We start from the raw sequence: 15,186 nt of genomic DNA, 5'->3' as shown, positions 1-15,186 counted from the left end.
ATGAATTCTACTTATCAGCAAAATATGTCAGGACAATATAAATCGTCTAGGTGCACGTAAAGCCGCCTCAAACCGTCTAACTTCATTTTAATAATAAATTGTTAAAAAAAAAAAATTGTTAAATCCAAATATTTAGGAACTAATTGTCATGGTAGTTTTTTATAAAAAAAAATTGTCATAGTCCATGGCGATTGTCATAGTTGATGGCAATTATCTATAATTTAAGACCACTTATGTGATTGTTTATTTCGCTTTCAAAAACGGTAGTTTTTTTTTTATTAATAAAACATTTCTAAGTTTTATTCAAGCGTTTCACGAGTTATTATACAAAAAGTTTTTGTTTTCGTTTTGAATTTAATTTTTGCAAGTTGTATTATATTACAAGCTGTATTAGATCTATATATGATATAATATGGACATATGGTGTATATCCCTCCAAGATAATTTTGGAATCATATATGTATACTAAAATATGTATATCAAACACACCTTCTCATGTAACCTTACACGATGGCAGATGATAATTTTTGAATTATTGAATTTTAACTTAATAAAAAGAAAATAAGTTGATTGGTTGTAGAAGTAGAACAATAATTTAGACTACGCGTAACAAACAAGTGCATGATTAGTGTCCGCCTCCAAAAGCAAACCAGCAATTGGGTTTTAGTTGGTGACTTGGTGTTGTTGATAGTTTATTTGAATATTTATGTTAGTTTCTTCTCTCTTTTTTCCTTTGTTTTTCAGTTAGTCGTTCTTAATTTCTCTTTTCTTGAAAGTTTTATTTGGTGCTGTTTTATATGCCTTTTCTATTTGTTGCTGTTTTATTATTTTATTATGGTCTTGTAGTTGTTGGGTTACATCAAATCTGTCATACTATCACATAAGATAGTCCAAAATTAATGTATTAGGGTCTTAATAACACTGATATATAATTAATTTTAATATCATTCAGTGATTGTTTAAGCTCTATTTTGTCTATAAACTACACATGCATTGCATCTAAATCAAAAAACAACAATACTGTCGGAATTTGTGTTCAAGAAAAATATCACAAGTAACATAAAATACATAGTGCTGTGGTTGTGAATATAATTATTACAGATAGTTTAATACTATTATACTTTATCATTAAGCCATGACATATAGGATATAGCCTAATACTTTATACAATTGTCGCCTGATGTGTCATGATGTCATCATCTAAATTTAGTATAATATTTCTTTGACAAACAAAGAAAAAATCATCAAAGGTTGTTTCAATATCTACAAGTGTTGTATTTAAACACTTATAACTACTTGAATAGCGGTTGGAAACACGCTGCAAAGAGCTTATATTAAGTCATATAGTATATTTTCAAATCCATATAACGCCATATATGGCTGGGTTCTGTATACATTATCCAACCATGCATTCTATAGCATGACACGTTATTACTTAATTACAGTTAAGGTTTATGAAAGAAATTGTAATAGTTATATGAACATCTCATAACCTTAAACTTTCATACCAACGATGTTGATTTAGCTTTATTTCGTAATTTACAATATAAACTTTAACAAGGTTAAAAGGATCAAAAAGGACACGTGTGTATATGTTAACACAATCAGCGGGTAAAGAAGAAGATACATCAATGGCTGCTACGTAAGGGTCGGTGCTAAAAAAAAATTGTATAACATGTCTCTCTCATGTAGTTTTTCTTTTTTTCTTTAGCATGTAATATTGATGCAAAATGAGATGGTCATCAATGTCGACTAACAATACCTTGAATATGTTTCAAGTATTCGCGGTTTACTTCATAATTCATATCCAATCACGAATTTTCAGTTAGTCAAACATTTTTAGCTGAAAAGGTAGATTAGCCTTAGAGTAACTTTATTTGGTACTTTGAATGTGTATTCACACGTAATAGATGAGTTAATTTATCGGTAACTTTTTGTTGTGTTAAAGGAAAATGAATCGACAACACTATCTTATTGCCGACAAGATTTGGTTAGTAATATACCAATTAATAGAATAAGACCTTCAATTATAAATTGGTTAGTATATCACATTCACTTGGTTACTCTTAATTAAATATATTAAAACCTCCCAAATCCTCACGTTTTGAAAAATATATTTTAATCATAAGATAGACCTTAGATCTTGAACATACAACAAAACACAACCACGTCGATATATACATACTCCCATCATTATCGCTCATTGCAGATTTTTCTTTCGTTATCTTGAAATGTTGGGATTCAGAGCACAAATGGGCCTATAAAAACCATTTCACAAAACATAAGGTGTAAAGTAGGCCCATATAGCCCAAACCTTATAACTTACTTGGCGGGTCTTCTCCACATCCGTGAGATAGAACCTTAGCCGTCCGATTCAGATTCTGCAGATTGGCCTATTCATCACCACCGCCCGTTTTTTATTTGTTTACTTATTCATTTAATTATTATACTTGTGTCCAATATTGTTGTTTATTGTGGCGAAAATATAATAATTTCAAGTTCCAATCCCTCTTCTCCAACTAAAACAACTGTAGCTCTCCAGTTCTCACAAACTTCTACGTTGTTCTCTCCATTTATTAATAAATTCTTCTCTCTGTTTCGTTGTTTCCCATAGAAAACCAATTCGTCTTATCGTCGGATTCCAGTTTTTTTAGTTTCTGAAATTTTCTTTTCGATAGTGTTCGTCTGATATCTATCGATTCGTTTGAACTAGATTTGTGCGTTTTGGTTCCTTGTTGATAATGTGCAGTTCTCGGCTTATGATCTCGAGGTAGTAATGTCTGCTCTTCTTCTCCATTTTGCTCGATTTTGATACTCCCAGCTTATCGGATCTGATACAATTCGCTTTTTTTCTCTGATCGTGATCTCTCGATTTTCTCCTGCTCCAGCTGGTGGATTTAGGTTTTAAAGTTTTGAATTTTCATGTCTTTGGATTTGATTTTATCTTCTAGTGTGATTATTTTCGGTGCGGTAAAAATCGAATTGCATGGTTTTAGTTTCTGTCCTGCTTCTCATGGCGTATTAGTCCCTCACTGTTGATTTCGATAATAGAAGTAGAGCTCTCTCAACTGTGGCATTAAGCTTGCTTTGTTACTAGGAAAGCGGAAACTTTGATTGCTTAGTTATGTCTGCAATGGCTGACAAAATATTTGCTTTGTTTTTGGGTTCAGTTAATGGCCACGGAACCTCTGCACCTGGTTTTTTCGGGACACTGCCCTATTTTGGTATTGGCACAGTGAGAGGAAATTGACTATCAAAGAACATTAAGGGACGAGGAAGATGGCAAAGATGATAAACAAGACGCTTGTACTAACTTATATCTACTTACTGATTTACATTCTACTCTCTTCAGGAGTTATACTGTACAACAAGGTGATTCAAATGTTAACGTATCTAATTCTTACGCGGATATGGAAGTTTGCAAATTTGTTGGATTTTGAACTTCATAGGCTGTATATATCTCCGATACAAGAATTAGATGTTTGATATGTATCTTAGCTGAAACTGTAGCCAGAGACCTTTTCTGTAGCAATGTGAATCGTATTGTATTATTTCGTAGCATCTGTCTTTAAAAGGATGATACTAGTGCGATGATAACATTAGGTGATAGATTAGGGCTAATTATAGCCGTATCTGGTTTTAGATTTTGTTACATTAGAGGCTGAATTCTAAATGATGTCCCTATTGTTGCTTTTAATTGCAGTGGGTTTTATCGCCAAAATACTTCAATTTTCCACTTCCTATAACGCTGACAATGATCCATATGGGGTTTTCTGGATTCGTGGCGTTCCTTCTTATTCGCGTGTTCAAGGTATTCTAAAATCAATGAATAACATAAACACTTCCATTTTAGGTTATGCTTACTTGCATCAGAGTGCTTTGTTCTCCATTTTTATGGAGTGTGCTTATATAAATCAGTTGCGGAGTTCTCTATTAAAATGTAGTATCTTCTCTGGACCTTGAGACTCCTTTTGCTTGTGAGGTGATAACTGATAAGTTTTTCCTTTGTGTTTAGGTTGTTGCTCCGGTTAAAATGACATTTGAAATGTAAGCCTGCTTACTCTGTATTTATACCTCATTTTTCTTTTTCTTTCTTTCGTACGTAACTACGTAAGTTCCATCCTATCTCCATTCTGACACACTTTTTGGGTCCAGATACGCAACATGTGTGGTACCTATTAGCGCATTCTTTGCATCAAGCCTGTGGTAACTTCCTGTTCTATAGACAGTACATGTAGTTGGTTTTCTAATGCACTTCTTCTTGATGACCGTTTGTGCTCAGGCAAACTCGTTGCCAAACTGTCTCTTCACTATCTGATATCCTTCTTTGTGCAGGTTTGGCAATACTGCATATTTGCACATTTCTGTTGCCTTCATTCAGATGCTCAAAGCTCTAAGTATGTGAAGACTTACATTTTGGCTACAGAATCTTGTTTAGTATAGACTTTCTATTCATTTTACAAAGCATATATTAATACATGATTATGGAATTTCAGTGCCAGTAGCAACATTCATCATGGCAGTTATTTGCGGCACTGACAAACCAAGATGCGACGTGTTCTCGAACATGTTGCTGGTCAGTGTTGGAGTTGTGATATCTTCTTATGGGGAAATCCATTTCAATATAGTTGGCACGGTCTATCAGGTCACAGGCATATTTGCTGAAGCACTTAGACTGGTGCTAACTCAAGTTCTTCTCCAGAAGAAAGGATTGACATTGAACCCTATAAACAGCTTATATTACATAGCTCCCTGCAGGTGATACTCCTGAATCCTGATTATGGTATTTCACCACCTAACCTTTGGTTCCCCGTTCATCTAATTGTATAATGTAGCATGATTTTCTTTCGTTCTGATTCTGAGTGTCATGTATTATTTATTGCTAGAGCATAGATGTAAACTACTATATCCTCTACTGCACATTAGTACACACATAATCTTTTCCTTGTAACACTAGGCTTTAATCTTGTGCAGTTTTGTTTTTCTGGCCTTGCCTTGGTATGTTTTGGAGAAACCCACAATGGAAGTTTCACAGATCCAATTCAACTTCTGGATCTTCTTCTCCAATGCTCTCTGTGCTCTTGCCTTGAATTTCTCCATATTCTTAGTAATCGGGAGAACAGGTGCAGTGACCATCCGGGTAGCTGGTGTTCTCAAAGACTGGATTCTCATAGCCCTCTCCACCGTCATATTTCCCGAGTCCACCATTACTGGGTTGAACATCACTGGATACGCAATTGGTAGTTTTTTTTTTTTTTTGTTGACTTGTCTGTTTCACACACTATGCATCGTTTAACTATTTTATGCTTGCCATGTGTTTTGTTACAGCGCTTTGTGGCGTCGTCATGTACAATTATATAAAAGTGAAGGACGTGAAGGCGTCTCAATCAACTGCTGACAGTCTCCCAGATCGAATCAACAAGGTCAGTCAAACATTCTATAATTGTAATGTGAAACCAATTACTTTTTTTCTTCTTCTTCTTTTTTGTGTGTAAAATGTAACAACTGATGAACAAAAGCACTTACACACAGGAGTGGAAGATGGAGAAGAAGTCTTCAGATAAATTCAATCCTGATGTCGGTGGAGAGAGCCCAAGAGTAGGAGCCGAGATAAACGACGAGGAAGCCCCTTTGATTACATCTCGGTTATCTCATATCGGTCGGACGCAGCTCGGAAATCACGCCGCTTAAGATGCTGCTGGTGAAAAAAACGTATTATAGAGGTTTTTTTTGGCTTTCCTATTCTTTGTTATTTTTTTTTTTGTTGCGTATAAATAGAAATCTTTGAAACCAAAAGAAAAGGTGCAGCATCATCATCCTAGACCGTGTGTTCTCGTGTCTAAAAGTGAAAACTGTTTCTTTTTATTCAAAGTTTGCAACTTTAGTAAGAAATAGAATAGCGGAGATTATTACCGATGATTAGCTTAAAAACATAAAAGTCACAAATTCGTTTGTAGTGAATTGACGTTTATGTTATTACATTTGTGGTCTTTATTTTTACCATCATCAGTTCATCGTCACTTGACCCGGGATTTCGTAAAAATCCATATCGGTTTTAGGACTATAGTTGATGTTTCTCTTTTTAGAAAAATAATTGTACGTATGTACTCGGCCAGAAATTTATGTATGCATGTAAGTATGTTAACAGAAGTTACAAGACTCTAAAAAGGTGAACCAAAACGAATCTATAAAAGTTGTAATAATCAACTAAACTAGAGTGTCAGCACATTCTTTCTTCACGTTCTCTGTTTTGACCTGGTTATTATGTCAAGTGAAAACTAGATGTATGGGCTGTTCAAGCTAGAAAATTGTCAAATGGAAATTCCAGCTGTGTCCTGAAATTTTCTTCAGGTGGACACAAATAAGAAAGATTGTAATGAGAACGTGAGAGAGTATAACATGCTCTGAATTTTATACAAAAGAAGAAGTGATAAGTTACTACAAGCAAAACAAAAGATGAAATATACAAACCCTCCAATCAGAGCCCAGATTCAAATGACTGGGTGAAAAAAAAAAAACATGAACTTAAGCAACCCCAAGCCTCGGCAACTATCAAAGCACACAAAGCTCAAACCCTCTCTCTCTCTCATCCATGAAATGGAGTGTAAACAAATGCAAAAGCAAAGAAGATGGATTATCCAACCTCAAGATGCAATTTCCTCATTCCACGTGAATCAAAATATACAGACAGAGATCTCTATTTTCCCATGTACTCTGGATTCCTCAAGTACAATAGCTTCCTCGATTGCGCTGGAGGAGCTAATCCAGGGATGTCCCTAATGTCTTTGTTATTCGGGTGCACGATCTGAAGAGTTTATACAAAACAGAAACCAGAGTTATAATTTACTAATGAGCAATTTACAACTTTCATTGGAATGAGCAAAGAAAGTACCTTCACTATGATAATGGCTATAACACCGCATACAATGAGAAACAGAAACATCATTATGCATTTATCAGTAGCCACCTGAAATAATTAGACATAGAGATTCAGGTTTTGCAGTCAATCAAAAGGGCATGTCCATGTCTATATGAGGTTGCAAACCTGTCTCCCTATCTCTTTCACAAGCTGGGAGGCCTTCTTGATTGAGAACTGAATCGTGTCCAAGTGGTTAACGACTCGCCCCATTTGATCCGTCTGCAATTTTTTCAGGCTACTTGTGTGAGAAGACTGTACTCATAAGATTAATAGGGATGAGATGGAGGATGCTTAGCATTACCTGTCCTTTTAAGTTAGCTGCAGTCTGAGTTCCAACTTCGAGTGTTTGTTCTACAACCTGAAAGGAACACGAATGTTACCATAAATATATAGTAACAACGGGTAAGTGGAACACATTTCTTTCTGTGACTTACCTGTTTTGAGCGCTCAATGGCCTGATCAGTCTCATCCATTCTTTTCATTCCAGCATCAACAAGCTCCTGGTTTGACATAGCTATACATAAAAATGACATAAGCGCCTTTCCCAGTTTTCACATTCCCAAAATAATATACTTCATGTCCAATTCAAACATGATATTACTTTAAGCCACCAGACGTATGTCTTAATCTATCGAACAACAAGTTGGATATCATCTAGGCCAACCGGTAACAATTCTAATACCATACTAATGTCTGCCAGAAACTTATTGACACGCATCACAAATCATGCTAGACTTAGTTAGCATCATGAAGAGCTTCAAGCATGCCAACCTCTTAATGTTCTAAGCCAACTCATATTTTGGTAGCAATTGAATACACAAGCATAAATAAGGACTCACATGAGGCCACTTGAACATTTTCTTCAGCTGTAGGTTCTCCACTGACTCCAGCTCCCATATCAAATAGTTCAACTTTCTTGTTTCCAAGGGTACTCATATACCTGAGATCACAGACCAAATTAACATGTATGAACACATCAAAACCAAACGAAATCCTACAGACATGCGCTGAACGGATCCATAATGAAATCAAACCCAAAAAAGAACAGGCATGAGATTCAAGAAATTTGTTTCCTAAAGAAAAATGCTAGAAGAACTTACGTTTTTCTTAGTGCAACGTAAGAATTGAGTTCCTTGATCTGTAACATTAAAGACAAGGGAAAAGTTCAAAAGCTGAAATTAAGAAATACATTCAATTAACATGATGGCGGATTGAAAAATGCAAAGGAGAGCGATAGATACACAATGGCATTGAATATCTGCTTTTAGATATCCAATTGGTAACAAAAGCAACTAAAGATTGAATAAACTGGAATATGATTGATGATGCAAAGTGGAACCTTAAGAGTGTGTAAATAATAATACGCATACATGTACTTAAGATACAAGACATAGTAGTATAATCAAAGAAAGGCCTCGATGAATTTCATCAACGCAATGATTACAGATGATAATAACTCACCATAGATTGTTTCTCATCGTTCAATTGCTTATTTACTTCAGGAGAATTTCTAGCTTCCTCATCCTTGAGTTCACGGTCGAACTCCTTCACCAACCTGACATTTTGTACTCATTAGATACCGAAAGTATAGATTATTGAATCATGGGAGAAACATTATTTTGTCAGATCAGTAATCTTTTCGTTTTCATTCTTATAGAGCATCTCATCCATCACAAAAAAAGAAGTGAGTATCACAAAAAGCAAACGGCACGTTCCACCAAAGGCATATGGCAAGAATGCTCCCGAGACTAGCAAACTTAGTTGCATGACATAAGCAAAACGAATCATTAAGAAGGTGGTTTTAAGCAATACAGTGTCTTTCACAAAAATAAATGATGCTAAGAGGCCGAGAAAATAATTAAGGAAATACCTTTTACACTCTCTCATCTTCTCTGTAAGTTCCTCCAGTTGCTTGCTTTGTCTATTTGAATCCTTGATCTTATCCAACCTCTGGAAACCATTCCTGCAAACAGATAATGGTGAATATTTCGTATCACTGAAGAACTAACTATCTCTTGTAATCAACAAAGCACAAAAAAATGTCACCGAGCACTCAAATTATAACCACCAGATCTTATTTACTCGCATATGAGGCTAAGTGATACTCTAAAGCATCGACATTCTACTTGGAGATTGTTTATAATAGGGAGATAAAAAGAATGAGGCAGATACTTAAAATTCCAGAGCTTTGTAAACACGATAGAGGATGAGAAAGAGAAAAAAAAAAAAAGGAGAAAGGGATAGAAGAAACCATACGCGAGGGCTCGGAAATGGTCACGGATTTCGCCATGGATCTGCTCTAATTGAGGGCTCAACGAGAGATTGGAAGCCATGTCGCCGGAGAAATTTCCAGATTCCGACGAAAAATATACCGGAATTTCCCCTCAACCGGCGAACCCTAAAGATTAAACCACAGAAATCTCCCGCTTCCGAAAACTGCTTCACCACATCCCAATAATCCCCCCCCAAAAAAAAACTCTAGCTTGACGAAAACTGAACTTATAATCTCCAAAAACGAAAGGGAATTCAAAAAATAAAATTAGATAAAATCTGGGTTAGGACTTGGGAGAACGAAACAGAGGGAACAACGGAAAGGGAAAGAGAAGAAGCTGTCAGGTGAATTGTTTATTTTTTTCCTTTATCATTTAGTTTCTTATTCAAAGAGCACTTTTTTAAATTAATTAATAAATCTTTAAAAAAGACAGATATTCGGTAGTTAATAAATAACAAAAAACGGGCTTATGACAGCGCGGCGCCAACTTTTTGATCCATATCCTATATCTATCCGTTGTTTATGAATAAATAGAAAATTATCTCATTTTTACTACGACAAAAAAAAAAAAAAATCTCATTTTTACTTATTGGCTTACTACCATCATAAATCATTTCAGCTTTCTTTCACAATCTACCAACTAACAATTCAATTATATAAAATGGTCAAATTCAAAAATACACAATGTTTGCTACTTGTTAGGAGCTTTTATGGTCGTAGCAAAACATTAATCGTCGTCGCTAAGATCATCATCATCGTAAACATCAAGATTGTCTTCACCGTCAACGTTAACAGAATCAATGTAACAATTCTCTCCCTCCTCGTCTTCTTCATCATCATCGTCGTCATTGTCTTCGTTCTCTGGTCCGTCTTCGCCTACCAAAGTCTCCTCCTTCACAAACAAAACACAACATTATCATCATCATCATCATCAATTCAACATATTAATCAGCGTTTTGGAATTTGGCGGTTTTGAAGTAAACCTCATCCTTCTCGGAGCTCACGAGCCAGTCCGGGAGCAACCGATCAAGCAAGGCGTAGTTAAGCGTCGGTGGTGGTGGTCCATCATCATGTAGCCGCCGTTTCAGCTGTTTCTCTCTGAGCCGTAAGTTGTAGTGAACGTAAGTGAGATCTTTCGTTGACTTTCTCCCAAAACGACTCTGGCATTGACCGTTGACTTGGTCGTACACACTCCACTTAGGCTCACACCCAACAGAGGAGCAAGTGTGGCTCAGTATCCGAACCGCTACTCGCTGGAGTTCCAAACAACTTATCCCATGCTGTTGCCACCATGCAGCTGGATCAAGCTCTGTTCTTGTCCCTATGGCTATATCCGTTCCAAAATCCGCTTTCGCTGAAGTATAATCCGGAATCTGATACATTTCAGCAAGAAACTAGTTTTATAAGCCACAGGTTCTACGAACAAATGTGTTGATTAGTTACATATTATCACCTGCATCAATGCTGTGATTCTTCTCATATTATCAGGCTCAAGCCGAACAATACACTCGTTAACTCCGCGTACAACCTCAGAATGCTGCTGGTTCATCCACATTAACAGCAAAATATATAAGGAAATCGCCGAAAGATTTGTAATGAGTGAATCAAATTTAACGATAAGCATTACCTACCGCCATAAAATCAGGACGATATCTATAAGCCGGGTTAAAGAAGTATGCAGCTACGTAGAGAGGATGGTGAAACAATGAGTTCCAATGGTAATCAATCACACGCCAGAACGGTCCGTATTTCCTTGCATCATCGCTATGTATAGACTTTATCGCCATTTTGGCACGGCACATGTAACCATAAGCATATGGCAAAGATAGTCTCTCGCCACCATCGTCGATCATGCGAATCACCTGCATTACCGGATCAACCGACTTCAAAACGTACTGAACCTTCTTCCAAAACGCAGCGCTCGACACCATCTTCTCCACTTCTCTTCCTTCTTCAGACTTGGCTGCGGTCTGTGACAAAATCCAGCCGTTGGATTGAAACAGCCCTCTGAGATTGGCCTTGTGGTCCATAAGACTCTGAAGAGTGGTGAAACTTGAAGCGTGGCGGGTCACTTCCGGTCTAAGAAGATCCATCCCTTGTGTGAATTCGTTCTTCATGAGATTGAGCAGCCAAGTTTGATTGTAGATGAACCTGGTGATTCTTTGGCTCTTCTCCAAGCACTCGGAGACGAATTCAAGCTTTGAGATGTCTTCAAGAACCAGTTCTGTGGAATGCATTGCGCAGGGAGACCAGTAAAGATTCTTTCTTTTTTCTTCAAGTAATTTTCCAGCACTTCTACAGATAGCCGTGTTATGTGTAATAACCTGCACCACATTTTCCTCACCAATGTCTTCAACTAGTTTGTCTAGGTACTTGAAAAGGCTTAAAGCATCTTCTGTTACATCAGTCGCATCAATAGAGGAGTGAAAGTAGACACCGCGTGGGCACGAGACCAAGAAACTGATCATCGTCTTGCCTTCTGTGTTGGTCCAAGTGTCTGCCAGTATAGAACAACCCGTAACCATCCAAGATGATCTGTACTCCCTCAAGTAGCTTTTGATAGTCGATATCTCGTCCTGTAAGAGCCTACCAGAAAACAGCTGGCTCGAGGGCACAACAAATCCTTCTCCGTACAGACCAATCAATTCAATCATCTTTTGAAAGTACAGAGAATTTGCTGCTTCCGTGGGAATCCCGACGTGGTGGAAGAATTTGGAAATGGAGGAAGTGACTTCTTTTCTGGAAACAGCTCTGTTTGAACAACTAGTGTATATTTTTCTCTGTTTGCAAGAAGACGGTGACTGAAACGGGATCACCCTCGCTCTCTTTGGTCTAGCGTTCATTGAATCAAAGCTTTTTCTTTCGTCTTTACTAAACCTTCCATTTCCCAGCATCAACCTATCTTGGCTAACTGGATAAAAGTCAAGCTCCACTCCATCTTCTTCTTGCTCGGGATCCTGAGAGACAGTTCTGAAACTCAAAGCTCCCATGTCGTCATCAGGTATGTTCTGTCTTTTCCCAGCTCGATGCCATTTCATATTCTCTTTAATCTTCACATAAACCTCCTCTGGAGCAGTTTTACACGGAGCTACCTCTCCAGGTATTCTTGCGAGGTGCTGTTTAAAACGGTTAATACCGCCACTCACAATCTTGTTACAGTAATTGCATTTCACTTTCTTTTTCCTCTCGTCCTGAGCAACACCATGTTCCCATCCAGGATCAACATATCCTGAAGACCTGAGAAGACTCCCATCACTCACGGATTGTTTTCCTTTGCTCCTTCTAGACCAGCATCGCTGCTCTTCCTCCTCCTCGTCCTCCTCATCGCCATTGTTGGATTGACGGAAACTGGAACAAGACTGCCTGCTTTTATCCTCAGGGTGCCTCAGATTTCTGGTGGAACGACTCCGTTCCAGATTCTCTTTCATCCTCAGGCATACTTCCTCTGGAGACTTATCGCAATACGTCACTTCACCTGATACACGAGCCAAGTGTTGCTTCAATCTGTATATTCCTCCGCTAACAATCTTCCCACAGTAATTGCATTTCACCTTCTTCTTCCGCTCGTCTTGTGCAACACCGTGTTCCCATCCAGGGTCTACTACTCCCATTGATCCAGGTGGAGCCATTGTTAAACCATACTCAAACTCCAAGAAAGCTTCAAACTTTATCAGTTCCACAAACCGTAAAATCTCCACAGCCTCAATCTATTCAACAACAACAAAAACATCTTAATAACAATTTTTTTTTTAAAAAAAAAGCGCAAAAAGCAAGAAAATCAGCTAAGAGACTAACAATTTCTTTGCAAAATAAGGAAACAAAAAAAATCCTGTAAACGGAAAGTTATTTTCTCTGGAGAAGACGACTCTTGGGTTAGTAAATATCGTCTGCCTATGATATTCTGCTCAAATCCAACAAACGTTTTCATCATTCTTATAAACCAGACAAGAACAAAGAAATGTAACTGGTTTGGTCTGCTATAGCATACCTAATGAGGCTTAGAACGTTCTTGTGCTGGTAGCGAGTCAAGAAGTTTTGAGAGAAGAGGGGAATGTTGTAAACGGAGTCTTGCTCGATTTTCAGATAGAAGAAAAAAGAGGTAAAACTGAAGCAAAGTTGTTAGGACACATTTTCAGGTGGCAAGGCACAAAATTTGAGCTACGAATGGAACGAAGCGTTTTCGCGGAGGAAGGGACGAGTCACGCGGCGAGATAGAGCTGGGTGAGGAACGAATTAACTCGACTCGGGCGATTTCTAGGGTTTCTGTCCTCGGCTGACTCGCCATTTTTAACAAATTTGCAAAACGAGGGCTTATATTTTAAGATTATTATAGATGAGCCGCAAAATGATGGAAAGCTACGTAATTTTGCCCACTCTCTTGCAGAGTCCTGTCAGATCTTCTTCTTCTTTCATCAATTTGGCAAAACATATCTTAGGAAATGCCTGTAACTTGCTCTTTCCGTTTTCGTGGTGCAAAAACAGATATTACATATATCACCAATCCAAACCAGAATTTGATTTTTCCAAACTATTATTATCTTGATGATCATCTTATAACAAAAGAACCAAAAACAGTGTCTTTCTCACAATTTCCAAGCCAAATATCAATGCAATATCATTTTCTTGGAAGCATTTTATTGTTGTTGTAAGTTCTTGGATATGTTTTTGATCAACCTAATTCATTAAGATACTATCTGAAGAACTCCGAACATCATCAAAATCTCCAAACCAGTATACCATAAAACAAAACGAAATCTTGTAATCACACAGATAAATTTGAAGGTTGAAGAAGAACCCATTAATATGAATGAATGGTCACTGCGTCGCACACCATTATACAAAAGAAAAAGCCCTAATCTAATCCTAAATTTCAAAGTCTCCAGCTTTCTCTATGAGGCTTGTGATCAAACACGTTCGAGAGTGAACTAAGAAGTGAAGAAGAAAATGAAGTTGACCAAATCTGGATATTACAGGTCTATAATAATCCGCAACGAGTAGTCTTTTCTTGAACCCTAGAGGGAAATCTATCATACAAATCCCTACGTTACCGATAAATTGCAGGATTTTGCTGTGAGATTTTTGTAAAATCAGCGGTCGCTGGCCTTCCTCTTGTTAGGGTTTCCTTTCTCAGAAGCTTTTTGTTTCAGAACAAGGTCGTGAAGAATCACCATTGCTTCTTTAGCTCTCTTCTTGGCCAGCTTAGCTTCGAGGATCTTCCTAACAGCTTCTTTCTTTAAATGAGCCGCCGCGTTATTCATATTAACCGCCGCGATATTCGCCGCTGCGATGAGAGCAGTGGCCGATTCATATTCGACAATCGATTCGGAGCCGTCGTCGTTGTTAATCTCTCCGCTTTGGTCAGAGCTCGGAGGACGAAATTTGGAGGAGAAGAAGGAGAAATTGGGGTCAGAACATGGCGGGCAGGTGAAGGAAGGAGTGGCGGAGGAGGAGGAGGCGGCGGAGGAAGACGGCGGACGATAGCAATCGAGGTGGGTGATTGAAGGGCAATTGAGGCAGATGATACGAGCTTGTGGAGGAGGGACGTCGACGAAGACGTTGAGACAAACTGGGCAGAAGAGTTCCCGATGTTCCTTGAGCAAACAATCGGTGCAGAGTTGCCGGAAACCGCTGTTTTTGTGGACGGTGTGTGTGAAAAGCGGCTCTGGTTCACCGCAAGCTGCGCATTGCCGTCGATTCTGTTCCGGATTCATGGCTTAGTCAATGAGATTCGGAAACTCTCTATCTTGCGTTGAGTTTCCTCAACGGTAACCCTAATCGAGCGAGAGAGAGAGAGATAGAGAAATGAAATAAGCGTTTGTGTTCTCAGGAATTTTCAAGATCTTGGTCTCTAAGAGATCAGAACACACAACTGTATTTCTCTATTGGGAGATGAAAACTTATATAAGGGAGGCCTAATAAATGGATCTTGATTCTTGTTGAATTAGAAAACGAATCTCTTTTTTCTTTTTTTGGTTCTTGTAAATATATATACATA

The 15,186-nt window shown here is 37.8% G+C and overlaps 4 protein-coding genes across 4 annotated transcripts; 1 reads left to right on the top strand and 3 right to left on the bottom strand.

Moving 5' to 3' along the window:
* Positions 1-2,489: 2,489 nt before the first annotated feature.
* On the top strand, positions 2,490-5,984 carry LOC18024474 (probable sugar phosphate/phosphate translocator At3g17430). Its single transcript, XM_006406668.2, has 10 exons — positions 2,490-2,770; positions 3,171-3,372; positions 3,704-3,811; positions 4,016-4,047; positions 4,156-4,206; positions 4,336-4,397; positions 4,497-4,758; positions 4,975-5,240; positions 5,329-5,423; positions 5,533-5,984. Exons 2-10 carry the CDS (start codon positions 3,280-3,282, stop codon positions 5,689-5,691), a joined length of 1,128 nt encoding a protein of 375 aa, XP_006406731.1. The 5' UTR covers positions 2,490-2,770; positions 3,171-3,279; the 3' UTR covers positions 5,692-5,984.
* A 407-nt stretch (positions 5,985-6,391) lies between these two features.
* LOC18024473 (novel plant SNARE 13) lies at positions 6,392-9,535 on the bottom strand. Its single transcript, XM_006406666.2, has 10 exons — positions 9,176-9,535; positions 8,790-8,882; positions 8,381-8,474; positions 8,020-8,057; positions 7,759-7,859; positions 7,354-7,433; positions 7,221-7,277; positions 7,046-7,138; positions 6,893-6,967; positions 6,392-6,805 (listed from the first exon to the last, which is right to left on the bottom strand). The coding sequence occupies exons 1-10, from the start codon at positions 9,250-9,252 to the stop codon at positions 6,698-6,700; spliced, it is 816 nt and encodes a 271-aa protein (XP_006406729.1). The 5' UTR covers positions 9,253-9,535; the 3' UTR covers positions 6,392-6,697.
* Positions 9,536-9,755: 220 nt separating this feature from the next.
* LOC18024472 lies at positions 9,756-13,449 on the bottom strand. The gene is made up of 5 exons (XM_006406665.2): positions 13,180-13,449; positions 10,823-12,898; positions 10,645-10,728; positions 10,175-10,564; positions 9,756-10,083 (listed from the first exon to the last, which is right to left on the bottom strand). The coding sequence occupies exons 2-5, from the start codon at positions 12,818-12,820 to the stop codon at positions 9,919-9,921; spliced, it is 2,637 nt and encodes an 878-aa protein (XP_006406728.1). The 5' UTR covers positions 12,821-12,898; positions 13,180-13,449; the 3' UTR covers positions 9,756-9,918.
* Positions 13,450-13,993: 544 nt separating this feature from the next.
* Positions 13,994-15,028, bottom strand: LOC18024471. Its single transcript, XM_006406663.2, has one exon. It carries the CDS (start codon positions 14,900-14,902, stop codon positions 14,279-14,281), a length of 624 nt encoding a protein of 207 aa, XP_006406726.1. The 5' UTR covers positions 14,903-15,028; the 3' UTR covers positions 13,994-14,278.
* Positions 15,029-15,186: the final 158 nt, after the last annotated feature.

This window comes from Eutrema salsugineum, unplaced genomic scaffold, assembly GCF_000478725.1.
Source record: "Eutrema salsugineum unplaced genomic scaffold, Eutsalg1_0 scaffold_13, whole genome shotgun sequence".
NCBI classification, from domain to species: Eukaryota; Viridiplantae; Streptophyta; class Magnoliopsida; order Brassicales; family Brassicaceae; genus Eutrema; species Eutrema salsugineum.
Note: the sequence above shows the minus strand (reverse complement) of the source record. Positions and strands in the feature narration are given on the sequence as shown.